This window comes from Labrus bergylta, chromosome 5 (assembly GCF_963930695.1).
Source record: "Labrus bergylta chromosome 5, fLabBer1.1, whole genome shotgun sequence".
Classification (NCBI taxonomy): Eukaryota; Metazoa; Chordata; class Actinopteri; order Labriformes; family Labridae; genus Labrus; species Labrus bergylta.
This window is the reverse complement of record NC_089199.1, coordinates 14845392-14871635: the sequence shown is the minus strand read 5'-3', so window position 1 is coordinate 14871635 and position 26244 is coordinate 14845392. Positions and strand designations below refer to the sequence as shown.

Here is a 26244-nt window from a genome sequence, read left to right as displayed (position 1 = left end):
AACATTTCATAGCTGCAAAAAGAAAATCACTGGATCCATAAAAAATAATAACATTTAATGAATGTCATGGAACGCTAAACCATTTCACAAAATGTACAAATATTTAACAAAATGTTAAAAAAAACAACAGAAAAATAAAGACAAAAAGAATCTGCAGGACAAAATAAAATTCACAAAGTGAAAAAGCACATCAGTTAATAAAAAAATGATTTCATGAAAACTGAAAGGGTAAACCTACACATCTTGTATTGTACAAAACCCAAATTTGTAGCAACAGTCATACATCAATTCCTGTTAATAGATGCTACTGTAGAGATAACTTTGGTCTTGCATGGAAATGGAGCTGGAGCTCATTACAGAATGTGTTATGTGTCTGGTTATAAGTTTTGTGAAATAGTTTTCAGTTTCAAGCAATGTTCTTGTGTTTCATGAAACAGTTGTAATTTTTGTGAACTGTTTATGGCGTTCAGTGAAATGTTTAATGCGGTCATGAAATGTTTGTACGGTTAACCTTCAGGGCCACCGTACTAATGAGATGTTTTGGAATAACATGACATTAGTATTCAGGAGACTTTTTATAGTGGCGTTTTTGTACATTTTTGCCCCGTTCTGTAACCATATTCAGAGTATAGTGAGAAACATGCGCTGATTATCTTAGTCACATCCTCTTAAAGCGTTTAAACAATTTAGCTAAAAGGCTAAGGAAAGGAGCATGCCACTCTCTTGATGCTGTCACCCCACAGTGCAAATCATCAAACATCAGGAGGCCTTCAATAAAATGCTGATCTACTGCAAGCCCCAGCTAACTAATCTCCAATTACAAAGTTCAACATGTCATCCAATGGAACTCCCACAGTGGAGAACTTGAATTGCTGGGATGATTAAATCAAAACATGGATGCATGGCTGTGAGATGAAGACAGCAGCTCAACATTTACAAACATGATACAGTTAGACTTCTGTGTGCTAGCAAATTAAATCCACACTGCTACCAGTCAAAGTGTTAATTCAGATCAGATATCGTAAATGTGCTTACAAGTGTTTTTTTTCCGAGAGGTGGGGGAGTATTTTGTGGAGGAGACCGAAGGAGAGGCCTGAGGTGAGACTGACGCATGGCGCAATGTCGAGTAAATGTCAGGCTAATTCTGAAATGCTGGGAGCTCGCAATCAAGTCTGCGCTACCCTGCCTCCAGGTTTACAACTTACCAAGAAAGTAATGTGAATGTATATGGTGGAGTGAAGTCTACTAGATCTGTATGAACACTTGGCATTCAGTGTTTGGAGTGCTCCTGTGATAATAACATCTGCCGTCTATAAAAAACAAGTGTTTAAGGCAGGCAGTAAAAGCAGTAAAGGCAGCGCCCAGTCAGGCTTGGCAGAGTCCCACTGTGTCACTGAGGAAGATATGTGCACGTAAACACGTCTTCTTCATTCATTTAAGACAGACACCTCCATGTTTGTTTTATTTGCATATTAATAATATGCCACACACACCTCACATCTTCTGGCAGAATGCCATACAGAGGTTATGTTGAGGGACAGTGAGGAAGGACAGCAAAGTGAAAGAGTAAGCACATTTCACAAGGGGGTTTGAGTTTCTCTCTCACACACACACACACACACACACACACACACACACACACACACACACACACACACACATACACACACACATACACATACATACACACACACACAAACACACAAACACACACATACACATACATACACTGACACCTCCCTCCTCCCAGTCAGGTTAGCTTGTCTCTTTGTAAAACATTATCTCTCTCTCTCTCTCTCTCTCTCTCTCTCTCTCTCTCTCTCTCTCTCTCTCTCTCTCTCTCTCTCTCTCTCTATCTCTCCGTCCCTCCCTTTACCATTTCTGTCTCATTTCCCCTAATCTAAAATAAAGATTCCTTAACCAGCAAATCACATTACAGTTACATTTTACAGCTCTATATTTTCATGATTACTGTCTTGTTTTTCTTTTTGTTTAAAAAAAAAAAAAAATACTGTCAAAGGAGGATTGTCTGTCCTCAGAGGAAGGTCAAACAAGGACAACTGCTGCACACTTGCTTTAGAAGAGCTGACATTTTCTAAATATAAACAAAAGGTCATTCCATGAAAAAAATTATATGCGTCCATAAATTAGTATATTTTCTTGATTTTCCAATCTAATGTGGTTTTAGTGTAGGTTTCTGCAGCTAAGAGGACTGATTGTCACTGACTTGATTATACAGCTTGTAAGAATATATTCATGTTTGAGCTTCTTTTATCCCTGAGAGAATGTTTTTTTGTGAAAGTTAAAGAAATGATTCCAATCCTTTACATAAATTAAAAAACACTAAATTGTGTAAATAACTTCATTCACAATCTAAAGTGAAAGACCAGAAGTATGAAAAGAATGCAATCTGTCATAAGTAAAATAACGTAATCATATTTTGTTTAATACTTTAATACTCTGCAGGTTACTCTAATGCCTTATACTGCATAACTAGTGGATTGTGTCTTGATTTTATTCTGCAAAGTCAATTATGCTTTCAGATACATTGTTAAGTTTAAAGTATGATAGTGCATTCAGAGTACTGAAATTATAAATAAATATACCTTAGAATAATAGGTGTGTGTGTATTGGAATATATCTTTAATTCCTTTGAAGAAGTTAATTGACGAGTTGTATCTCAGGTTCTAAATTTGATCAACTATGTGCTGACCACTGACTTTAACTGGTGCTGTGAGAGTCCATGAACACTAAGTAAACATTAGTGAGTTCTAACCTACATCCCAAACATTTACAAATAAGTTTCATCTTGACCTACACCAGATATTATCACATAGAAATTGTTATGTGGGGAGATGTGCCTACAGCTTTACAGAGCACTGTCTGATTTTGTTATTTGCTTTTTCCACCTCCAGGATGAAAGCACAGACTACTACATCCCTCCTCTCTACCAGACTTTGCTCTTCAGTTGAGCCTTTGAAGATTAAATCGGTCAGTTTCCCTTGATTAATCCTTTTTCATGTCCTTTCACGGTTCATAATTACACAATGTGATACAATCAATGGCTGGATAGAGAGGACAGCGTGCATATTTCTGATGAAGCTGAGTCCCTAGGTACCTTCATTAGCCTGATTATTCTGATCCAAACACACTCCACCAACCAGTTTACATGTAAATAGGTTAATTCTATTCTCACTCAACCCTCTCACTCGTCTGTGTTTACGAATTCACTTCCACCAAATGTTATCTGTGACATCCTTGTGCAACATTTCTGTCAAATATAAACTACAGAGTTTGCGATTTTTTAGTGTCACAGATTGTTTTTAACATATTAATTTCAATCTCTCATCAACTTTAGCAAAGAAGTATGTTCATGTTTCTTTCAACTAAAGTATCTTCAGAAGGCCTGTCAGAGCCCAAAATGTTGTCTAATGGTGACACCTTGTGGACAAATGCTGAACTCCCATCCAAATGTAGTTTTTTTTTTCTTTTAAAAAAAAGTCTCCAGTGGGTGACGCTGCCACTCTACTGTCCCGTCGGCTCACATCAATTATAAACTCAAGACTTTAAGAAATGCATCTCATGATGGCCAAAGCACTCCTTTAGGCATATACAGTACAATAAAACTACTATGAACCTCTTAAATTAAGAAATCAGAATTTGTGCTATGTTAATGTTATCACCCTGAGTTGCTTTGTTATTCAGTACTAAAGTGCACAATAGCTTCATGCTGTTATGTATGAAACTATGAAGGGGGGGGGGGGGGGGAGCTGCTGCCCTGTCTGCCCCTCTCCTCTAAGGATTAGTGAGTTAATGCAACCATTGAAACACTGAGCTCTGATCAGCTGCTTAATGATGTTTTATCCCCCAATAACACCACCATGCACACACATGCATAAAGACACATATACCACAACTATATCCAACACTTTGTTTTTTAAAGGTGACTTGAAAATAAAATTTACAATAAGCTGCTCTTTGATCAATCTCACGCCTCAAAATTATAAACTAAACTTTAACAGATTTTATTTTATTTTAGAACATTGTCATAGGTCATGTCTTTAAAATTATTGTAAAAAATTTAAATGAAACAAAGAAAATACATTTTCTTCAATTAACTATTGCGATAAAACCAACGTTAATAATATTTTAATTTTTTTATCTACATTCACTGTTTTTTTAATTGAAAAAACTACTCACCTACAATTCTGTGTAAAAACAGACTTTGTATGATGTGATGGAAAATATATTTGAATACCATTTTCAGAATTTAATAGTGAATCCCATAGTTTAAACTTGAAGATGTTTGTTTTCCCCTTTTTTAAAATTTGTAAATGATATTCTCAGAATGCTCTTTTAGAGAGTGGGAGTGCTTCACTGACTAAAACGTCTGATTTTACAGATATATTCTGAATGGCACACGAGATATAAAGGATCATCTGGATCGGGAGTCACGGTCAGAGGGGTCAGAAGTCAGAAGCGGTTGCAGCCGGTCATTTGTCTTGGTGCAAAAGTGTCCTTTTCAAATTAGAAATCTTTTGTCCTTCAACAACATTTGGCCATCATCTGACTATCATCTACCATTTGGATTAATACATCCCACATATCTACTATCCGATCTCCTGCTGAGGAGTGTTTGCCTTCAGAGAGCAGAGAGATACCCTGCTTTTGTTATTCATCCGGCCGCTTCAAAGTTAGATGCTGGTTAGAAGTACAAATGTTCTACAAACAGACACGCACACACACACACACACACACACACACACACACACACACACACACACACACACACACACACACACAGGCTTATACTAATCCTTGCAAAAACAAAGTGATATATTTCCTCCGAGTGCAGGTCAAGCGTGGGATGTTCATCGGCATGTTTATCAGGATTAAGAGCATTTTATCCATAAAATAACCTCAAACATCATACTTGGCAAACACTCACTGTTTTAAATAGAAAGTGCTGTGAACATGGAATTAATAATTTGACCATGAAATAGCTGTTAAAAGTGGCGGCCATGATGCTTTCAGACCATTCCCACCAGTGAGCTGTGACCCTGTGTGACCTTTGTGACCCCCTCTAACTGACCTCTCAGTGGGTGGCCTTCACACTGACCAGTGTGGCCATGAATCAACAGAAGTGGCTGCTCTTAGATCAGACCTTTGTTTTTGTTGTCACGTCTTCTCCTTGGCATGTCTTCAGACTTCAGTCAGATAATCTTTTTAGTGTTTCTTTTTTCTTTTCCACTTGTGGTCATTTCTTGGCTTTTTAATTGTCTCTCCATCAAAAGAAAACCCCAATTTATCTTTATTCAGCTTTATATGTGTTTTTTCTGAATTCTTGTGTGTTTTCATGAAAGGTAAAGGATATACATAGCCTATATACAAATGTGTTTATTACTTATTTGAGTGTCAAGTAATGTCCTGACTTTGTCAGGACAGGATTGTGCTGTCGTAGTGTTGATGAAGAAGAATGTCTGCGTTGCCATGCAGCCATGTTAATAACAAATGTTTATCTAACAATCCGCCCTTCCACATCTAACCTTTCATTAAACGACGGCCAGAGGATTAGTGCAGATAAACCACCGAGATCTGGAGAGAAAATTGTGAAACAAAGTAGCAAGTAAACAGGATCGCTGGTGATGTTTATGCTGAATTGATGTCACACACAGAAGCGAAGGATTAATTACATTTTTGGACATTTTAATGACATAAGAAAGAAAAAGACAAAAATAAGATGTTCTTTTTACCTGAGAACAACCTTGTTGCTTCTTCACACTCACTTTGCATTCTTTTTTTTTTCAAAGTTTTTTAATGAAAACATTTTTGCTTCGGTAGAAAGCACAGATCAGCTACATTGTTCTAGGACAGCTACCTCTTGATATGTGTACATGATGTAACAAACAACAGAGAAAAAGTGGACACTAAAGAAAGGTGAGATAAATTATAACACTTAATTGCAAACAAAGAGAATCCTCTGCCACAAATATATACAGAAAGAGACACACACCTGCACTTCAGAACAAAGTTAATATACACTGTATTAAATAAGAGAATAAATAGAAATACTTTAAATGTATGTAAAATATCTAATGTCGTCACAACTAATCCAGAAGTGCTTATATAACAACAACGGGACGCCTGGTCAAAGTCATCCTGTCTCAGCCCTGCAGGTCCTTAATTCATTTGGTAATCAGATTTGTGAGTGTTTCCCTTTAAGTCAAGTTTTTTTTTCTTTTTAATTTCAACAATTGTTCAGCAGTGCTAGTTTAAATGCACCACACATGTAAACAGACCAGTTTATTTCTTCAGGTCCTCATCAAGCATTCTTTTAGGAATCATCCATCAGCCGTAAGTCCAGCAGTGTTCACAAAGAACAAGATGATCAGTCAGGTTGTACTGATGGCTCTAGCAGAGACAACCCTCCTCTTCTGTCTCAGTCTCTGTACACAGAGGTGATCTGTCGGAGGGGCATGTGTGCTGCATGGTAGGAGTCATACGTCCCCTCTAAGTGTATGTCGTATCCAGGCTGAGTCTGATACAGCCCCTGCTCCACAGGGGAGGAGGAGTAATGCTGTCCGGGTGGGTAGTGGGGCGAGGTCTCTTGCTTGGGCACCAGGTTGCTGCTGATACTCAGGGGTGGCGTAGGGGGCCCGTCGTATGGAGGGGTCCCCACACCGCTAGCATTGTATTCATTGGGTGAGTGATTCTCGTACACTCCTCCTTTCATGGCCCTCAGGTGGAGCAGGTGAGCAGAGTCAAAGGTGCCGTACGGGGGACTTGGCAGACCCGGGGAGGAGTAGCTCACCATGCTCCCCAGAGAAGTGGGTGCTACTCGGACCCTGTGTCTGTCCTCAGGTCTCATTCCTGCAACAGGAGACGATCCCAACTGCAGGCAGCCGGCCACCAGGTTTGAGGTGGGCTGAGAGAGGCCCTTACACAGTGTGTCCATGAAGGCCCTGCTCTCTGTGGACAAACCTCCCTCCAGGGCCTCAGACAGAGCACAGATATAGTTACGGGCGAGTCGTAGAGTCTCGATTTTGGACAGTTTCTGAGTTTTGGAGTGGCAGGGCATGATGGTACGTAGGTTTTCCAATGCATCGTTCAGGCCGTGCATACGTGAACGCTCCCTGGCATTGGCCTTCACCCGCCTCGCACGGAATCGCTCCTGTCGGGCCTTGGTCATGCGCTTTTTTTTGGGCCCTCGTCGTTTGGACCCGTTTTCATCCTCCTGTTCCTCCTCCTCTTCCTCCTCGTCTTCCTCTGCGTCCTCGCTCCCCAACTCTCTGTTCTGTTGATTTGCTCTGAAGTGGTGTGACGAGCCTGATGCTTCTCCATCAGGTGAGCTCATGTCTCCATCCATCCACTGCAGAGGACTGACCACATCTTCTTCCTCGCCTTGTCTCGCATAGGGCTTGATCATCATTGTACTGTAGAAACACGACAACATATTTGTTATATTTTACAGCTGTGCAAAATCACAAGTTCTGTAGTATTTATCTTACAAGTCTGCTTCAACACTGCAAATGTAAAGCTGTCTGTCCTCCATGTTTCATGCAATCCCCACATTGTATTGCATTGTAATGATTATTATTTTAGAATTTAAGAACCAATGTGTTGAAATTTGATTACAATTAAACAGGAGACATGCCTTTTGGTTTACTTTATTAACAATGGAGCATAAGGGCAAAATGGTTTTTTTAATCTTAATTATAAGACATTTTTGGGCCTTTATTTTTTCTAACCTTAGGAGAGGTGCATTTCAGGGGGGGGGGAGGGGGGGCTTGGTACTTCTACAAGCTGGTACTTCTACTACTACAATCAACAACCTGAAGCCAGCGATGTTACGTTTTTGAACTAATGTTAAAAACCAACCAGCATTTAATGAACTAGTACTGTAAGCAGCACTTGAAACAGACGGACAGTTTCAGCACCGGACAGTTCCTTACTGTCTCGCACTTCTCTTGTCACAGGTGATGCTGCCGACAAAACCAATAACATGACATTGACTTTATGTTCTAGACCTAGCCTATATATTACTATAGGCCTTACATTTATTAATTATCGTGTAAAATACCCCCCTCCCCTCCCCCTCCCTCTCTTTTAGGGTAATCCCGGTTATCTTGTGAACTGGTAAAGCCACGACAGCACTTCAATCTGGGCCATCGCAGGATTTGCTCCGTGGATGAAGGCTACCATGGGATTAAATGAAAGATCGGCGGCCCGAGATCAGTGACAGACGACTCAGAGGGAATTGAATTCAGACATTTGCACAGAAATATTACGTTATTATGTTTTACTCAGAATCGCTTTTCTGTCGTCTCGGCTAAAGCATATTAAATAAGTCATTTGGTTTATTTTAAATTAAATAAAATATAGGCTTTTCATTGCCTTTAGTTTTTGCTAAAGTACATGCTTTTCCAAAACTTGAAAATGATTCAATGATGCGACTGATCTAGACCAAAAAAAAAAAAAAAAAAGACTATCTGTTTTCCTGATTAGCACATCTATTTCACACACAGAGACAGAAGTCAGACAAACTTTTCATAAATGACTATAAAACTTACCCGAGCTGCTTTATCTCGCGAGCCTCTCAGGAAGTGTGCCAGATGAAGTGTTCAAATGTCTTCGGGTCTAGTTTCTGGTCTCTCTGTGTACTGTCAGTGTGGAGAAGTCCCTTGCTGTGTCCCTGCGCAGACTTGTCCCACTGAGTCTCAGCGTGGGTCACTCTGCGGGGGCTCTGGGTTTTAACCTCCAAGTTTAAGCTCCTCCCCATCCTCCCATCCAATTTCTGTTGTCGCTGTTGAGCTCGCGCGTGGCCGGCCCGTGGCTCGAGCCCCTGCGTGCGTGTGTGCGTGTGTGTGTGCGTGTGTGTGTGTGTGACAAACAGGAGAGGCCCAGGCCTTTGTTGCGTCGCGAGGACGGCCGCCAAATCCGCAACACGTTCGCACTGAGCGGAGGAAGAGACGCGCTCAGTAGGCTGATCTTAACTGTATGTGACAGCTTGAAGTTGCATGTGAGCAGGTGCTTGCTCCATCCCCTTTTCTAGTCATCCTTTCCTTCGCAGGCTGCTGAACATGTTCATCCCACCCTGGGGCAGCTCTGACCAAACTGGGAGAAAGTTTCTCTGGGACTCATTAAATGGCTTCTTCACTCTGAAGTATGTAGGTCCATGCCTTCAGCATTTTCAGATAATGCAAGGCATCATTGATTAGGTTAACTGCGGTAGAAGAAGATGAACTCACTTCCTGTAATCAAGTGAAATTTTAAAACACATCAATATTAAATAAAGGTATCACAAGTAAGTTCTGACTTTAAATTAATACATTAATAAATAAGTATATGCAAATTGTTTTCTAGGTGTCAAAACTCATAATGCTAATTTTTTTTTTTTAAATCATGTTTTTTATATGCTGCAATATGTAAGCAGCATTTAAAAGTTTGATCTTTTCAAGGTTGTGTCTGTGTCATCATAAAGGACACTGATTTAAGAGACCTCAACCTTTATCAGTCTTGACACAACTTCCATTGGACTTATAGCTTTCTTACATATTAGCCATAGTACATTCGAACCTGTAACCTGAGGGGATTGTTCTTGAATACATACATACAAACTTTCTTTGAGTACATTACTTGAGCAGCCTAGATCTTGCTGGCTGCGAACTCATCTACCTACGGGTATACAAATAAAGTAACCTGAACCTGAACCTGAAAATGTATTAGCTTTGGTATTTTTACAATATATGCTAATTGCTGTATCATCATAAATGAAAGGTTCCCTCTTTAATGACTTGGATGGATTCAGTTTTTGAACATTAAAACACAACAGTAGGATAGGGGAAGGCAGAAACACTGAAGACTAAACATGTAAAAGTTAAAATAAATAAAGACACAAATAAAACAAGAAAGGGAAATCTAAACTCTGAAAATTTGCCAAATACAAAATTAAACAAGACCAAATCATGACACAAGGTTTGGCTCCCTGAACAGCCACACACACACACTTAATAGGTTACTAATATGATATTGCTTCAAATTGAACTGAAGATAATGTGTCAAACAGATGTAATAATACACAAACTAACTCAAATGTGTACAGGAAAGAATCTACACACGTGTTCTGTTTAAAAAAAGAACATCTTGTTGACAGAAATGATCACTAATCGGGGAACATGGTGACAGAGAATATATCCATGGTTTAGAAACCGAGCACTACATGCACTGAAGTGGAGGTCGATTGGAATGTAATCTGCTAACTCAAATTATGAGCTTCTCATTCCGAGGTCAACCACCTTCCTCACTTCTCCTCTCCCTGGGGTTTCTGCCTTTCCTATTGCACACCTGCAGCCTGAAATGGGAATAGCCGAGTCGGATCATCCCCAGAGTGGAACTAGCAGGGGAGTTTGATTGCTGAGGTCTCGTGTCCCTTTTGCATACACTCATACACCGCTTATATGATACTAAAATAAGCAATTATATGTGTTTCATTTCAAAATGGGGTTTTGGTTGAATTCATTTGCCAAGTTGGTCTACTTTTTTTTTTTTTTTTACTTCCTCCTGTCTTTTGCTTTCTTTTTCATTTTTATTTTCAGTTTGACCCACTTTGAATATCACCCAGTCTTTATGTTGTACAAGTGTTGCCCAAGTGTAGCACTATGTGTGCCATGATGTCCCCAAGTCCCTCAGTGCTGACCGCACATGATGAAGTCCTGCTGCAGATGGCCTTCTCACTTATCTCTTGTTTTAATGTGTGTGTGGCTCAGATGCTCATCTATCCTCCACTGGCTGCTCAGCTCACTCAGCATGTCCTCTAGGTGTGATAGAGATATGGGATTTAGTTTAATATTATAAAATATGAAGGATGGATAAAACTTCACTCCAGTACACACACAAACATGACCTTTCCCTGAATCCCCAGAGTTTCTGAGTGTGACAGTTGGGGAAAAGTGGGTTTTGTCCATCTGTCATACTGGGAGTCCTCTGAGAGATATCGACACTGCAGCATGAGGAATGTGTGCATGTTACTGTGTGTGTGCTTGTGTTTGTAGAGCTGAATGGATGGCATGTGCAGCAATTCAAAATTTTCCTTAGATATAGCCTACTTTTACTGCAAAGTTATGTAAAAAACAAAACAAAAAAACAACCCCAATTTAACCAACCAAGAAGATTTCTCTTGCTGCCTTTGTCTAAAAAAACATCAAAATGCATGCGATTGGTAAAGGCATTGACAATATAGGTCATGAAATTGTTTAGAGAGCACACAAAACTCCAGAGAATGAATGTAGCTCTGCATTTCACACTCCCCCATCAACTTTAGAAATGGCCGGCATCTAAGCCAAACTTGAACCTCCCTCCAGCCCATCACCAACCCAGAGGAGACAGGGGTGATATTGACCATGTGTCCTCTACTAACCACCTCATTGATGGACCCTACTTCTGGATAAAATAGAAACCTCCCCTCTGCCCAAACCCCTAAACCCCCTTAACCCTTCCCTAAACCCTCTGTCGACCCCCTGTTGTGCGCGCTCATTGGCTGACCGCCTTCAGGCGTCCCTTTTCCACGGGTCCATTGTCTGGCCCCATAAGCAGCTTTGTTTCTGCATGTGCAGCTGGGCTAGCCCGCGCAGCCATTAGCCACAACACGCTAAAGAGAGAGCGGGATAATATAATTACAAAACAAAAGTCAGGTGGCTCACGAGATCTGCCAGGAGGAGCTCTTTTGGGGGAGATGCAAGGATACGCTGGCGGGTGGCCAGCTATAATTCGATTATGAAGTTGTGTGAGCTACAAAAGACACAATTGAATTTTTTTTCTTTTATTTGCCCCACTGTGATTTAATTTGATTCCACTGGGGCTTTTAAAAGGGCTGAGTGAAAAGAGAGAAGATTTACTTTTCTAATTTCTGGAGTCACCAGCTCAGAAAATGTAATATAGCCTGACAAAATAGTGAGAAATTCTTCTCTGAGCCGACTTTATTGTTGTGTTGCTGCATGTGAGGCGCAAATCAGATGAAACGCTGAAGGCTGCATTTTCCTGCAAAGTGACTGGTCTTGTGCGCTTGTTTTTGCATGAATGCACGCAGACTAGTGGACAATGGGATCAGTGGCAGATCCGTCTCCAGTAATATTCTCTTCAAACAGGGCTGCAAGTGTGTCCCCCTGTTCTGTCGGCAGACCCACATTTATCCTGTTAGTCACCCTGGATGAGTGAAAGAGTAAAATCAACCCCCATCCCAGCTGGACACACACTCACAATATAAAGATGCACCAATTCAAACAGGCACACACACACACACACACACACACACACACACACACACACACACACACTGGGGAGTTACACCCGCAGCTTTATGGGCAGCTGATAAGAACAGGTTTAGCTGGTGGCTACTGTTTGAAGCAGGTCAAGCAGAACAGGATCTGTTAATGTCTTTTTGTTTCTATAGTTTAAACTGCAAAAGACTGTGCTTAGTTTTTTGTTTTTTTGTTTTGTTTTGCTCCCATATAAGACAATAAGCGTTTGTGTCATATGCACACATGCTCTTACCACTCACAGGCCGGTGTCAGTATTGTGCCCTCTCAGGCCGTGTAAACGCCCATTTCTTGCACAATTAGGCACAGCTTGATCGTGCCCCTGGGAGAGCACCACATTCCCTTGTTCTGTGGAAAGGTTACACTTCAGATAATCAACTGTCTGATTTATTGTTTTATTTATGCAACTGTTTGTCAAAAAGAGCAGCAACTTGTTTTTCTGATTTTTTGGGTCTGTTTTATTAAAACATTTTGGGAATGAAGTTAAGATATTTTGAACTTTTTACTTCTAAATCGTAGACAGAAACAAATTTTCAAAGGCTTTATGTCCTGAAAACCAAGCGGACTCCTATGAGAGTTTTTGCAGACAGCAGCTTCAGTTCCTGGGGGTTGCAGGGAAGGCAGAGCCAATGAACTTCTTTCCATCACCATATGAAGAATTGTCCCAGGTATAAGTTTGGATCATGAGCTCCTTCCCTCCCAGACTCAGACGACACCTGCAGAAAATAGACCATGAACAATTTTTTTTTTTTTAAAGAAATAAAAAAGATTGCAGGACATAGATATACCCACTGTTTTCCCGGGCGAGTGATGTAGCAGAGGCTGTACAAGGCAAAGTCAAACTCAGGGCTGCAGCCAATCACTGCGGAGCCGACCTGCTTGTAGTAGCCATCCCACTTGAACTGCATCCCCAGAACATCAGGGTAGGTGGTCCACTAGGAGCAGTTGAAAGAAAGAAATTTAAAAATTTGAAATATATGCGCTTGAGCAAATCAACACACATTGAGTTGTGTAGCTTACAGGCCCATTGAAGCTGTGGCTATAGTAGTTCAGCTTCCCTCTTTTCTCAAGAAGATAAAACTGGATCCAGTTGTGGAAACCAGACACCTTTCCTCCCTTGACCTCACCTATCAAAGAATATTGTTCTTCATCAGGGTTATGTAAAAAAAAAAAAAAAAAAAAAAGTAGTTGCAAACATCTGTTGTGCTTTTAAGAAACCTGCTCCTTCCTAACCTGCAAAGATGTGTTCAAACCCGCTGGAGTCCATCTTGTTGTTGTTTCTGGAGTACAGACCGAACCACATCATCTTCAGATCATGAATGAAGTCTTCCTCTGATGCATAGACACCTGGAAATACAGAATAAAATACTTTTTGGATGGATATAAAGATCATGAAAAAGAGAGACTGCTTGATGTGGCTGCTAAATGCCTACAAAACTGCAACCTTTGAGGTGCTGGTTTAGCTCAGTTGGTAAAGCGGGTGCCACGTGTACAGAGGCTGTAGTCCTTCACACACTGACAGCAGGTTTGACTCCCAGTCCAGGTGCTGTTTGCTGCATGTCATTTGCCCTGTCTCTCTAAATCTGTCTTGTCAAATAAAGCCCAAATTGGCCTTCAAATGATATAAAAAAATATTACACATTTTCACTGAATCTTTACTTAGTTTAATCTAAACATATATATATATGTGTGTGTGTGTGTGTGTGTATATGCACAGTGCCATGCAAACAGAAACTGATAGCTTATTTTAGTTACCTCTTAAAATGTTCAAATGTTACCAATTGTAAACCAGAACATCCTTAAACTGTGACAGATTGCTAGTGTCAGACTTTGAAATCCTCTGCTTTACAGCACTAGCTTTATCAGACCACAATGTAGTTCGGGAACAAATCCCAGGATGAAGTATTCAGCATGGACCCGCAGTTACCCTTGGTGTAGAGGAAAGCAAACAGCTCTCTGCCCAGCTCAGTGTTGGACATGGTCTCTTTCACGAAGGTGTCCTGCTCAGCCAGCTGCTGAGAACTCATGTCCTCCGTCTGTCCTGTCATCCTGTTGTAGTTGTCCAGCACAGCCAGCAGGGCGGCGTATGTGGGTCTGGAAAACAGAGTCTGCTCATCCAGGTATTTGAACAACCTGGAAACACAAAGACAGACACCAATAGAGACAGAAAAATATAGTTAAGTTATGAAGATTAATTATAAGCAAAAACAAAGAGAGAGGCCTGTAGTTATGAACACATTGTCTGCTCACAGTCTTGAGGAGAGGTCAGACTGGGAGCCGGTCTGAGAGTCGTGCACCAGAGCCTGGGGGTCAATGATCAACTGTGAGGCTGAAGCCTTGTTTGAATCCAGAGCGTAGAGTGTCTCAGAGAGACTCTTGATCTCAGCATCAGTGATCACACCACCTCCACCTCCTCCATCACCTGTACATAATCACATACACACACACACACACATGCACACACACACAACACACACACACACACACACACACACACACACACACACACACACACACACACACACACACACACACACACACACACACACACACACACACACACACACACACATACACACTATGCGTTAATCATGTTTCTTTTGTTTACCTGTTGTACTGATTTAAACATTTCTGTGGTAATACCAGTGATGGAAGGTTATCAAGAATTACAAGTCAATATTCTCAAGTATGATACTTAAGCAAAGTTGTGAGGTACTTTAACCCGCTTGCATTTTATGTTCATTTAAAAAAAATTAAATGCTGGACTTTTTTTTAACCACATTACATTTATTTTCCAGCTATATGTTGTTGTTTTTTTGCGATTAAGATTGTGCACAAGATACAAAGAGACAGTGCAATCAGTGTATTGAAAGATAGAAATATTAGCCTTAGCTGCTGTGCTCCACCTCAATCAGCCCAAACATGAATTTGATGTTTACATTATAAGTTACAATTTGATAAGAATTCAAATCCCTCTGATTAAGGATATGTTTTCTACATTTGAGTGCATATTGCATTATTACGTGTTTTACCACTTTGTTCTTACAGTAGAGAGAGGAAGGTCTGAACCCTTTATTGCTTTCAAAGTGTTGTATAGAGCACAACAGTGACACCTGCAGGTCATATACTAGAAGAAGATTTGACAAAGAGAGGCTGCTGACCATACAGGTCAACAGTTTGTGGAAGAGGAATTTAAAAATCCTACAACATAAAAATACTGATTTACGATTAAAACTCCTGAATTAAAAATAGAACTCAACTAAAAAAAGCAAAGAGGAGGATAAATTCAGGAGCACAAACTAGAGGAGATTAATGTACCGAGGCGTAGAACTGAATTAAGTCAAAAAGTCTGTTAGAGGAACACAATCCTGAAACAAATTACCAGCACATATCAGGGATTGTGAGAACTTCTCAACCTTTAAAAAAAACTTAAACATTGGTTAAAAGCAAACCATTTATTCATATATAATATCTGTCCTCCCTTTCTGGTGCCCATCCGCCTCATCCTCCATTTTTAATTAGCTAACTGTATGTGGGTCTGTTATTTCTTATGTGACAACTGTGTCCATTTTGTTTGTAATATTGTCTGTGAGTTCTTTAGTGCGCTGTTCTGAAGACTGTCCTGTGAGGTGTCCTGTAGTTGTAAACATCTGTTACGTTTGTTAGTACCTGACTAAGGATTAAATGTAGCTTTCGTATTAGTTCCAGCATATTCACATAGATGCAATATGCTGATAGTGTTGATTGAATGTGCTCTGTCCTTATTCAATAAATAAATTCATTGAAAAGTATATAATAAGTATAATAAGAACCACTCAAGCTTCAAACAGTTGTTGAAGTGAAACTAAGAAAGTTAAGAGGAAAATTCTCAAAGTCATGTGTAGTAATTTGAGAAAATAATTTTCCTCAGTCCAGAGTCTGGGGGCTTTATCTGCGTTCTCTTAGATTCAGTATCTACAATGTGAAAGAGAGCAGGTGTTACATGAGCCGAGTAGCTGTTCAAAAGAAGTAGTGCAAACAGAGGGAAGCTAGCAGACTAACAGTGGTGACAAACTGATCTGCATGTGAGACGGAGTCAGTCCTATACAGTAGGTGTCAGGTGCTCTGTTCTTACTGTCACAGAGGTCTTTGTAGTCGCTGCAGCAGTTGTTGTACTGGGTGCACTTAGAGTTGCAGTGGCACTTGTTGTCATGGTCGTATTTCTCGTCACATCTGCCTTTACAAGACGTGGCTTCAGCTAGAAGGAGAGAAAACACACTTTGGAACAAAAGGTGATATGCATTATATTAAATAAAAGCATTTCTGTGTACTAAGTTCTGAGGTATAGAACAAGAGTGTGCTTACACCACTCACCTTTACAGAGCTCAGTGTAGTCAGAGCAGCAGTCTCTGAAGCGCTCACAGGAAGGGTTACACTGACAGGAGAAGTTATTGTCTGTGCCATAACCACAGCGTCCCTCACATGAGTCCAGACTGTCTGAGGATGAACAGACAAGACAGTAAAACCTTTTTAAAATGATATAACACTGTTATACATAAACCAGTTTATGATTATAATAGAGCAGAAAACTTCTCCTACTGCTGTATCCCTGGTGAAAGAGGGTCACCAACAGTGCAAGGAAAGCAACGACTTTCATCCTAGATCAGCTGCAACCTGAAAACAAGGTGTTCCAGCTCTTACCATGGTCTCCCTTTTATAGCAAGTTTAACCTGACCAATCCAAACCAGACTTTGAAGTTAATCCAGCCCCTAAATCAAGAGGCCAACTGCTTCATCTGGACATGCTTCATCATGTCTTTTGGACAATATGTATCCTCACTTGCACAATGAAACTCCTTAATTGTTGGTTATTTTTCAAACTGGTGGACAGAGTTGATGATTGACCTGTTGTAAATCAAGACATCGTTTTAAGAAGTGTGAAAAAATAATTTTGAAAGCTGCAAACAAACTTTTTGTTGTTTTTTTCTCTCTCACCTGTTTGGCACTGTAACAGTACTTTACTGTATCAGAATAAAACCATTACAAAGTATGAAGTGTAAAAATGACAGCCAACCGATGTTTTGCTCTTTCATGAAATGAAGGTCATTTTAAGATGAATAATGATGAAGCTAAATGTTTATTCTTGCCAGTTGCATATTAGGGGTTTATTAATAAAGTTTGTTAAAATACCTTAACTCAGCAAGAGCTTTTTTTAAGACCAGGTGCTGTTTTTCACAGGGTTTATAAAAGATAACACAGAGTCGCTCACCTGCCTCAGTGTCCGTGCTCGTGTTGACCTCACGTGCTCCAACTGCAAATACCACCCTGCAAAGATGCATGGTGATCTTTGAAGTTACACAAGTATTGTTTCCTGATTGTTCATTTCCATTTATTAACACCACGGGAGTCTTGCCAGTAGAACAAGAACAGCAGCAGTGCACTTTTTAATGACAAATGAAGATTTTCTTTCTGTTCAGCAGTATAAATCACAATTTTTCAACTGTAACGATGAGTGAAATCTTTGATTTTTCATGCTCACAAACAGTTGACAAATAGGCTTCACTAGGGAGTTAAAAAATGTGGAGACAGTGGGAAACATTTGTTAAGATAAGATGAGATAAACCTTTATTTATCCCCTCAATGCAGAAATTAACATTGTTACAGCCACAAAGAGCAAGCATGGACTAAAAGAGAGCACACAGTGCACAATTAAGTAATTGAGGAGCCGAAACAGAGCTGCAGTTGTAACAAATGAAGTCTGAACATACATAAAATTTGAACATGTTACTGCAACAAGTAAGTTCCGTATATTATTAAGTATCAGAGGATATTGTAATATGATAATAATTTACTAGTTGGAGTGAATTGTCTCCAGCTTGTTTTGTGTGTGTTTGGTGATCTATACTAGGAGCGGGCCTGGTTAAAGAGTCTGACTGGAGCAAGAAGGAAGGACCTGCAATATCTCTCCTCCGACGAACTTTGCAGACAACCTTTAACAAAGTTGAAAAATATAATTTGATTTCTTATTTTTAATACTTTACTTTATTTTTCAGGGGATCTCTCAATTAATTCAGATTTTCTCAATATCAGACAGACAGACAGACAGACAGAAAGACAGACAGAGAGACAGACAGTGTAATGGAAAAATACTCTCTGTCTGTTGCCTTCGTTTTAACCTTGAAAGATTAGGATGTTCGTGCATCATTTCGCAATTAGAAACTGTTTCTCTGTATGGCCTTGGTCTGTGTCTCCAACAGATACGCTCCTCAGGATCTGGGTACAGCCTGACCTTAGATCAGTGCCCTCCTGACAAAGGAGTTTCTGTTGGTGTTCACCGTACCAGGTGCCTTATAGACAGACAGTCAGACAGTCAGACAGTCAGACAGTCAGACAGTCAGACAGTCAGACAGTCAGACAGACAGACAGACAAACAGACAGACAGTCAGACAGTCAGACAGTCAGACAGACAGACAGACAGACAGACAGACAGACAGACAGACAAACAGACAGACAGTCAGACAGTCAGACAGACAGACAGTCAGACAGTCAGACAGTCAGACAGTCAGACAGACAGACAGACAAACAGACAGACAGTCAGACAGTCAGACAGTCAGACAGACAGACAGACAGTTAGTCAGACAGACAGACAGACAGACAGTCAGACAGACAGACAGATAGACAGACAAACAGACAGTCAGTCAGTCAGACAGACAAACAGACAGACAGTCAGACAGTCAGACAGACAGACAGTCAGACAGTCAGACAGTCAGACAGACAGACAGACAAACAGACAGACAGTCAGACAGTCAGACAGACAGACAGACAGTTAGTCAGACAGACAGACAGACAGACAGTCAGACAGACAGACAGATAGACAGACAAACAGACAGTCAGTCAGTCAGACAGACAAACAGACAGACAGTCAGACAGTCAGACAGACAGACAGACAAACAGACAGACAGTCAGACAAACAGACAGTCAGTCAGTCAGACAGACAGACAATCAGATCTATGGAATCAAATCCGAATTCATCATTAAAGTATTGCTTTATTTCTTTTTTTTAGGTCAGTAGCCTTACAGTGTCTGGATGTAGTCCCCCTCCCGTCCAGTAGAGGGCAGTAATAACTTACGTAGACTTCTATTTTATTTTTGCCCCTTCCCGGCTTCCTGACACAGCGTGGCTTTCAATGACATTCTGAGCTTTCTATAGAGGAGCTTTCATAAGGCACGTCACTTGTACAGACTGTAAAGATGTCATTATCCTTTTTATTTAAAGCAATTGCAAGAGACGCTGCAAAGGTGAGTGCATGAATCCTTTAGTCTGTCACGTGTCTAACAACCTGAGGCTTGAGCTGTCACTGTTGGCTGTAAACACCAGTTGTGAAATAATGTTGGATGACTTGTTGGCTAACGTCAAGTTCCCTACTTTCTGATTAACCATCTAACATTAACACTTCATAGAGTTACCTTTTAGTTACATGTATTCACCTTGAATTGAAAAACTGTATTAAAGACAGAGTAAGTCTTTAGGGTAAGTCTTGGGGCACTGGGCTTTTTAAAGTTACCCTACATTGAATGTAACACCTTTCATCTCTAATCCTCAGGTCGGTATTTGCCAGCATGTCCAGTCATTGCACACAGGTTGTCATCTTCTGGCAGCTGAGAAAGCCCTCCTGATGAAACTGCGGAAAAGCACGGGCTACACCTTTATCAACTGCAAGAAAGCCCTGGAGAAGTTTGATAATGACATATCACAGGTAAACCCATCTCCCCGGCTCTTTCTGCACCTACTATTGAGATGTGAAACAGTGGTTAATTGATTGCTGTTTTGACAATTGAAAGTACTTGCTGTGTAAAATGATGTGATTTACAAACTCTCAGGCGGAGACGTGGTTAAATGAGCAGGCACAGAAAGAGGGCTGGAGCAAAGCAAACAAGCTGGAGGGTCGCAAAGCCAAAGAGGGTCTGATTGGCCTGTTTATTGGAGATAAAACTGCAGTTATGGTGGAGGTAAAGCCAGATCTATATACTTGCGTATATCTTTTTTTTTAGATTTGTTGGACATGATGGTTTTATGAATGGTTGGTTTTCTCCTTTGCTTGGTGCAGGTTAACTGTGAGACAGACTTTGTCGCCCGCAATGAGAATTTCCAACAGCTGGTGAAGGACGTAGCTTTTGCTACCATGACGCACCACCAAAACAAAACCCAAAGTAAAGGAGGATATGTGAAGGTAAGACCATACAGTGAGGACAGGATTTGTACTGGAAGTTTGATATTCTGATGGTTTGATTTGATAGCTTGATTCGTTTTATTATCCGTTTATTAAACCGGTTCAAAAACAGTGTAAACATTTTTATATTTTCTAGGAAAGCCAACACAGTATAATAACTCATTAATCTGAAACTCATTTAACAGGGTTATCAAAAGAGGGATAGAACTGTGTGGTTGGGAGATAAAAATAAAATAAAAAATAAAGTAAAATATCTAATAATAATAATATAGATCAGTGTACAAGGCCAATTTTATGCTTGGTGCCCTCTCCTAAAATTCCTAAAATCTGACAGGACCTGAAGGCCACTGCCAGAGGTTCAATATCAACAGCAGACAAAAAAGGGGAAAGTGTGCAACCCTGCTGAGTTCCACGATTCTAGCTAATTTTCTCTTCTGCAAGCAGAAGTTCAACCTTTTTATTATTTGTCAAATGTATGAAATGCATCATAAGGCTTAATGTTGATAGAAAATAATAATTATGTTTGAATTAGGCTACACTGTTTACTAGAAAACAGTGTAATATTCAAACACATCAGTCCTGTTTCCTTTGTTGTACTTTAATTCTGCTCATGCACATTTGTTCACAGAGCATCCTGGCAGGTGATGAGGTGTGCAAACTCAGTGTGGATGAAGGAGCTTCACTTGCTGACCGGGTGGCTCTAACAATAGGTATGTTCATCTCGAAGGGACACTGCTCTATTTCTCTTTTGAAGACTACTGTGTAGTTCAAACCCACTCTGCTCCTGTGTTCACACCTAGTTTTCTTCATTAATACATTTCTACAGTAATCAAATATTTTATTCTCTGAAGTAATGAAACGATTAGCATTATGTCACAGGAGGATTAAAACGTCCTGTGCACAGGAGAGCTTGTAATTGCACATCATGTTTATGTACTGTAAATTGACCTTCACACAAGTTTTTTCACATATAAGAATTACTGACTGACTGCCTGCTGACAGATTTCAAAACTCGAAAACATTTCTTCACCTTCTATGAAATGAAACTTGTTTTGCTGAAATCTTTATATTTAAACATTAATTGATAAAAATCTCTTTGACCTCAGGTCGTCTTGGTGAGAACATGTCAGTGAAACGGGCGGTGACCCTAAGTGTCCCTGCTGAATGGAACGTTGGCTCATACGTACACGGCGGTGTGAGCAGCCAGACAAAGGTGGCCATGGGTCGCTATGGTGCCCTGGTTGTATTTAAGGGTGGTAAGGAGGGAGAGCAGGATATTCTAGGACACAAGCTGGGACAGCACATAGTGGGAGAAGCCCCTGTGTCCCTGGGGAACATGGATGACCTGCCCTGCGGTGAAAGTGAGACCCGCCTGCTGCCTCAGACCTTCCTAGGAGACCCCAGCAGAACTGTGGCACAATTCCTCTTGGGGCAACAGGCTCGGGTGCTGGACTTTGTCCGATTTCAATGTGGTGAGAGAACTGGTGAGGAGGAAAAATGAAGATTGGAAATTGTTAACGTCAAGTAATTCTTTATGTTTCTCATTGTGATTTGAAGATGAAATGCACATTCAGTCAAACAGTGACATCATAAATTTAAAGCAGAATATGTTGGCATACCTCCACTGATGCCTGATGAAATAACTAATCTAACAATAAAATGCTCTCTTTTTGAAAAAATTACTTACGACTCATTATTGTATTTATTTGTGTATTATAATCAATGTTTTAAGATTATAATAATATATATAATTAATGTAAACTGCAGAGATGTATCTTTTAATGATTTATGTCGGAAGCATTATGAATACAAATATTGTTTTGTTCAAATAAATATCCCCTAAATCAAGTTACCCCACAAGTTTCATCATCTCTGAGTTCCTTGTTGATGTGTTTCTGATTGTGATTTTAAAAAAGGAACACAATATTGATGCCTTAATAAGACTTCTTCCCCTTTTTTCCTACTGATGTTTAGGATTGTTTGACACAAGAGAGTTTTTAACACATTACTGACTGTGGCAACTAATTATCTAAGTTCTCCATTTACCACCTCTATCAGGCAATCTAAATGAACTAGTTGCCTTTGACTGCATGAGTTTCTGATGTGTTGTTTTTGCTGAGCCTGCAAATGGAAATTGTTTTGTTTTTTTATTGTCCGTCATTGTAAGTTGAAACGGTTTAATGCTTTTCTATTACAACACAACTCTCTAGGTTGTCAAAAAAGGTAGTGTTTGTTATTTTAAGGGTGCCCTCAAGCTGTAGCTTCCTACGCACAAAAATGCCAGCAATGCATCTGTAAAATCGACGCCTGTGATTGGCTGTTGCAACCTTTGCCTCCACGTCATCAGTGATATAATGCAGCTCGTAGTTAGTGTCATCCTCCTAGCCTAGGGAAGATACGAGACCCCCGTCCGTCTGCCACCCTGTAACCTAAAACAGACATGGTAAGTCCTTACAATGTTTAAATGATTGAATGCTTTCGTTTTTTTTTTAAAGGTTTGAACTCAAATGTGCAATACCTTGTTCGTCTTTCGATGGCTGTGTAAGTATTTAACCCAGTTAACGTTAAGCTAGCTGCGTTATCCCTCCTGGCCTGCTTCACTCATCCCATCACCAGCTAGCTGCAGTGTTTGTAAAGCCTTTTGCCTTGTGTAACTGTACGCTAGCTCTAATGCAGGATTAATCAGACTAATGCTAGCCTGTTGTCCGTCAGTAGCCTCTAACCTACTTGTTATTCCCTTGTGCTTTTTAACCGTGCCTGCTTCAACCAGTCTGACTTCACTGAAGACCAGATCATGGGTGAGTTCACAGCTGATAAACTGAGGGGATTCCCCCATTATTTTACTGTTAAGCTGCAGGATAACCCTGACAACTGCTGTCTAAAATAGCTCTATAAATTCGTTAGTCGTCTCTGAAATCCACTGAGACCTTTCAGGTAACTCAACACAGTATTTCTGAACTGTGAGGTGTCATGTTGATCTTTCCAAGCTTGTCAATACTACTACTCTGCACTATACTACTAACACCTTACATGTTTGGCACAGCATCTTTGTGTTTCTGCATGCTGATGGACACATATGCACTTCAGATATCCTGCATGTCAACAGTAATATTGACAGCTTGTGTTTTACAAAGCAGTGCAGGACTCGGGGTGTGTTGGCCCAGACTTTTTGTGGTGTTTTTAAAGGACACTGAAACTACTGTTCAGTGGCCCTCCAATGATTAGTGACAGACAGATACATTAATGCAGAACAATAGTTGCTTTGTGGTCAATATAACAGGAGTGTTGTTAAAGTTGTAAACATTAGTCTTTTTTTAAGTTTAGTTTTGTTTCAACAGCCCCCACCCCCTCTCAGTGAAACCCACCAGTGTAGCTGTGGGGGTTGAGGAGATTAGATTAGCAGGTTTTAACAGTCCTAATCAGTTTTTAACTCAAAGTATGTTTGTAAATGTTATCTTGATCCAGTGTGTACTATAGGGTAGGGCAGTGCTCTGGTCTTTTAAAAAAATATATTACAGTTGATCAAATAATCAGGGTATTCATGTTTGAATGCCCATGCTCATAAATGCGATGTAACTGAATTTAGGTAATGTCACAATAACATTATCAGCTGACTTGTTGCTTTAATGTTGTACACTTAACCTGCGATGAAGACATTTTTTTTTTCTCCTGTCAAAACCATGTTTTCTTTTGTCTCCACAGTTTGTTAGTGAAGTCTATTTAATCTACTGTGATTAAACAGCTGAGTTTTGAACTATACCCCTCTGTATCTATGTTAGAATTCAAGGAGGCGTTCCTCTTGTTTGACCGGACGGGTGAGGGAAAGATCACCTTCAGCCAGTGTGGTGATGTCATGCGGGCCCTCGGTCAGAACCCCGTCAATGCTGAGGTGCTCAAGGTCCTGGGAAACCCCAAGTTAGAAGGTAAGATTCATATTTAAGATATTTATAGAAAAAATAATAATAATTTATAATAATAATAATGATAAAAAATAAAATGATGCTCCAGTTTTAGGTAGTGTTTTCTTTCCACTGTAACTTTGTTAAATGTCACTTAGTGCTGTGCTCATTGTGGGTCAATATAACAGTACGTCTAGACCTGCTCTTTTTTTTAGTGTCTTGAGATAATGCTGTTTTTTTTTGTTTGTTTTTTTTTACTTTGGTGGGAACAAAGAGAGTTTCTCTAACTCCTTTTCATCCTTTCTCATCCCTTTGTTTCTATCTGCAGAGATGAACCACAAGATGCTGGATTTTGAACAGTTTCTGCCCATGCTTCAGGCGATTGCCAAGAACAAGGACCAGGGCTCCTTTGAGGACATTGTAGAGGGTCTGCGTGTCTTTGACAAGGAGGGAAACGGTACAGTGATGGGAGCCGAGCTACGTCATGTGCTCACTACACTAGGTAAGTAAACACCAGCTTAGTACAAAGATTTGTCATTTCTCTTTATCCAGTAACCTCACTTTACAGATATCTGTCCTCTTGTCCTGCACATCTAAAGCAACATTCCCAGACGCACGTTATCTGTACCAAATTAAACCTGCTTCTTAGAAGTACAGTACATCATTTTTCTTCTGTGTTTTCAAGGTGAGAAAATGACGGAGGAGGAGGTGGAGACTCTTCTAGCAGGACACGAAGACGCCAATGGCTGCATTAACTATGAAGGTAAAAGTGAAGAGAATGTGGAACAACACCTTAAAACTAAACGACACAACCAGACTGTATCAAGTACTAGACAGCAACATGTGGTCTTTGTGTGTCACATGCTCAATGACTCTGTGATATCCAGACAGAGACTTACAAAAGCCCAGAGGCCTCATGTTCATCTTCACAGTAAATAATAAATGAAGTCAGTGTGGCAGGTTTACTATACAGCATAGCAGGTATTGTTATTTATAAACGGTTAATTCTATGGCCTTAGAGCATTGCTGGTGTTCTCTGTTGACCTTTAACCTTTCTCTCCTGCTTTGGTCACTGGTCTCCCCAGGCTAAAGCCTGCATGTAACATCTAAAAAAGTCCCCAAGACACTGACAATAGAGTCAAAAAAAAGAAACATTTCAGACAAAAATAAATGTATTTATTTTTTGATGATAAAAGCAATCCATTTCTTAAATGTATCCTGTCCCCCCCCGCCCCCATTTTTTCACCATATGGATAATTCCTTGTTTTCCAATTGAAATCTGATGTTGTGTCTCTCTGTTTCTGTCCTGTCAGAACTCGTCCGTATGGTGATGAGCGGTTGAGGAGTTCAGATTCACACATCTCCAGCTTTAATCTTATTCCTAAATGTTTTTGTTTGGTTTGTCTCTTGTAACCCGTCCATCAAGTCATCCTACCTCCAACAAGTCTGTTTATTTTGTTGTCGTTTTTTTTTTTTACATCTGTATGACATTTTTTAAGTGCCTTTTCTGTCTAATGTGAATAACCCCTTTCATCTTAGTCTCAACAGTATTACATCTCACAGGTACAGTTGTACATTCTGATGATTTAACATTCTCACTCTCAGTCAGTCTCGTTGTCATTAGTTTGTTTGTGTGTACATGATAATGTGAAATGTTACATTGAACAGTATTGAATAAACATCCTTCTTTCCAAAGTGTCTTTAAGGCTGTGAGTCTTTGTAAGTCAAATATTTCTTCATTGCTCAAACACATTGTCAATTACATTAAAATAAGATCAATCAAATAGTTGAACTTTATCAGGAAAAATACTGAAATGATATG

General features: G+C 40.0%; 4 protein-coding genes across 5 annotated transcripts; 2 read left to right on the top strand and 2 right to left on the bottom strand.

Annotated features, from left to right (window-relative positions):
- Positions 1-5685: 5685 nt before the first annotated feature.
- Positions 5686-8730, bottom strand: LOC109993735 (neurogenic differentiation factor 4-like). The gene is made up of 2 exons (XM_065955523.1): positions 8571-8730; positions 5686-7433 (listed from the first exon to the last, which is right to left on the bottom strand). Exon 2 carries the CDS (start codon positions 7427-7429, stop codon positions 6440-6442), a length of 990 nt encoding a protein of 329 aa, XP_065811595.1. The 5' UTR covers positions 7430-7433; positions 8571-8730; the 3' UTR covers positions 5686-6439.
- A 3965-nt stretch (positions 8731-12695) lies between these two features.
- endou (endonuclease, polyU-specific) lies at positions 12696-17040 on the bottom strand. The gene is made up of 9 exons (XM_020646851.3): positions 16893-17040; positions 16668-16790; positions 16429-16551; positions 14565-14736; positions 14242-14447; positions 13548-13661; positions 13335-13441; positions 13107-13249; positions 12696-13030 (listed from the first exon to the last, which is right to left on the bottom strand). The coding sequence occupies exons 1-9, from the start codon at positions 16948-16950 to the stop codon at positions 12910-12912; spliced, it is 1167 nt and encodes a 388-aa protein (XP_020502507.2). The 5' UTR covers positions 16951-17040; the 3' UTR covers positions 12696-12909.
- tsfm (Ts translation elongation factor, mitochondrial) lies at positions 16447-22375 on the top strand. Of its 2 annotated transcripts, none has more exons than XM_065954947.1 (6): positions 16447-16585; positions 19897-20049; positions 20174-20302; positions 20401-20523; positions 21152-21233; positions 21630-22375. In XM_065954947.1, exons 2-6 carry the CDS (start codon positions 19969-19971, stop codon positions 22022-22024), a joined length of 810 nt encoding a protein of 269 aa, XP_065811019.1. In that variant the 5' UTR covers positions 16447-16585; positions 19897-19968; the 3' UTR covers positions 22025-22375. The 2 variants fall into 2 exon arrangements, with proteins under 2 accessions (XP_065811019.1, XP_020502504.2); XM_020646848.3 differs by lacking the exon at positions 16447-16585 and adding an exon at positions 19433-19591.
- Positions 22376-22838: 463 nt separating this feature from the next.
- Positions 22839-26122, top strand: myl6 (myosin, light chain 6, alkali, smooth muscle and non-muscle). Its single transcript, XM_020646864.3, has 6 exons — positions 22839-22966; positions 23294-23321; positions 24303-24446; positions 24751-24924; positions 25108-25185; positions 25736-26122. The coding sequence occupies exons 1-6, from the start codon at positions 22964-22966 to the stop codon at positions 25762-25764; spliced, it is 456 nt and encodes a 151-aa protein (XP_020502520.1). The 5' UTR covers positions 22839-22963; the 3' UTR covers positions 25765-26122.
- Positions 26123-26244: the final 122 nt, after the last annotated feature.

Coding starts and splice junctions, on each gene's coding strand:
- LOC109993735 (XM_065955523.1), bottom strand. CDS start 7,429: ATGATGATCAAGCCCTATGCGAGACAAGGCGAGGAAGAAGATGTGGTC.
- endou (XM_020646851.3), bottom strand. CDS start 16,950: ATGAAAGTCGTTGCTTTCCTTGCACTGTTGGTGACCCTCTTTCACCAG. Junction 13,662..14,241: donor TGCTTTCCTCTACACCAAGG/GTAACTGCGGGT, acceptor CTGTATTTCCAG/GTGTCTATGCATCAGAGGAA. Junction 13,442..13,547: donor GTTTGAACACATCTTTGCAG/GTTAGGAAGGAG, acceptor ATTCTTTGATAG/GTGAGGTCAAGGGAGGAAAG.
- tsfm (XM_020646848.3), top strand. CDS start 19,544: ATGTCATTATCCTTTTTATTTAAAGCAATTGCAAGAGACGCTGCAAAG. Junction 19,592..19,896: donor TTGCAAGAGACGCTGCAAAG/GTGAGTGCATGA, acceptor TCTAATCCTCAG/GTCGGTATTTGCCAGCATGT. Junction 21,234..21,629: donor CCGGGTGGCTCTAACAATAG/GTATGTTCATCT, acceptor CTTTGACCTCAG/GTCGTCTTGGTGAGAACATG.
- myl6 (XM_020646864.3), top strand. Junction 23,322..24,302: donor CACTGAAGACCAGATCATGG/GTGAGTTCACAG, acceptor TATCTATGTTAG/AATTCAAGGAGGCGTTCCTC. Junction 25,186..25,735: donor TGGCTGCATTAACTATGAAG/GTAAAAGTGAAG, acceptor CTGTCCTGTCAG/AACTCGTCCGTATGGTGATG.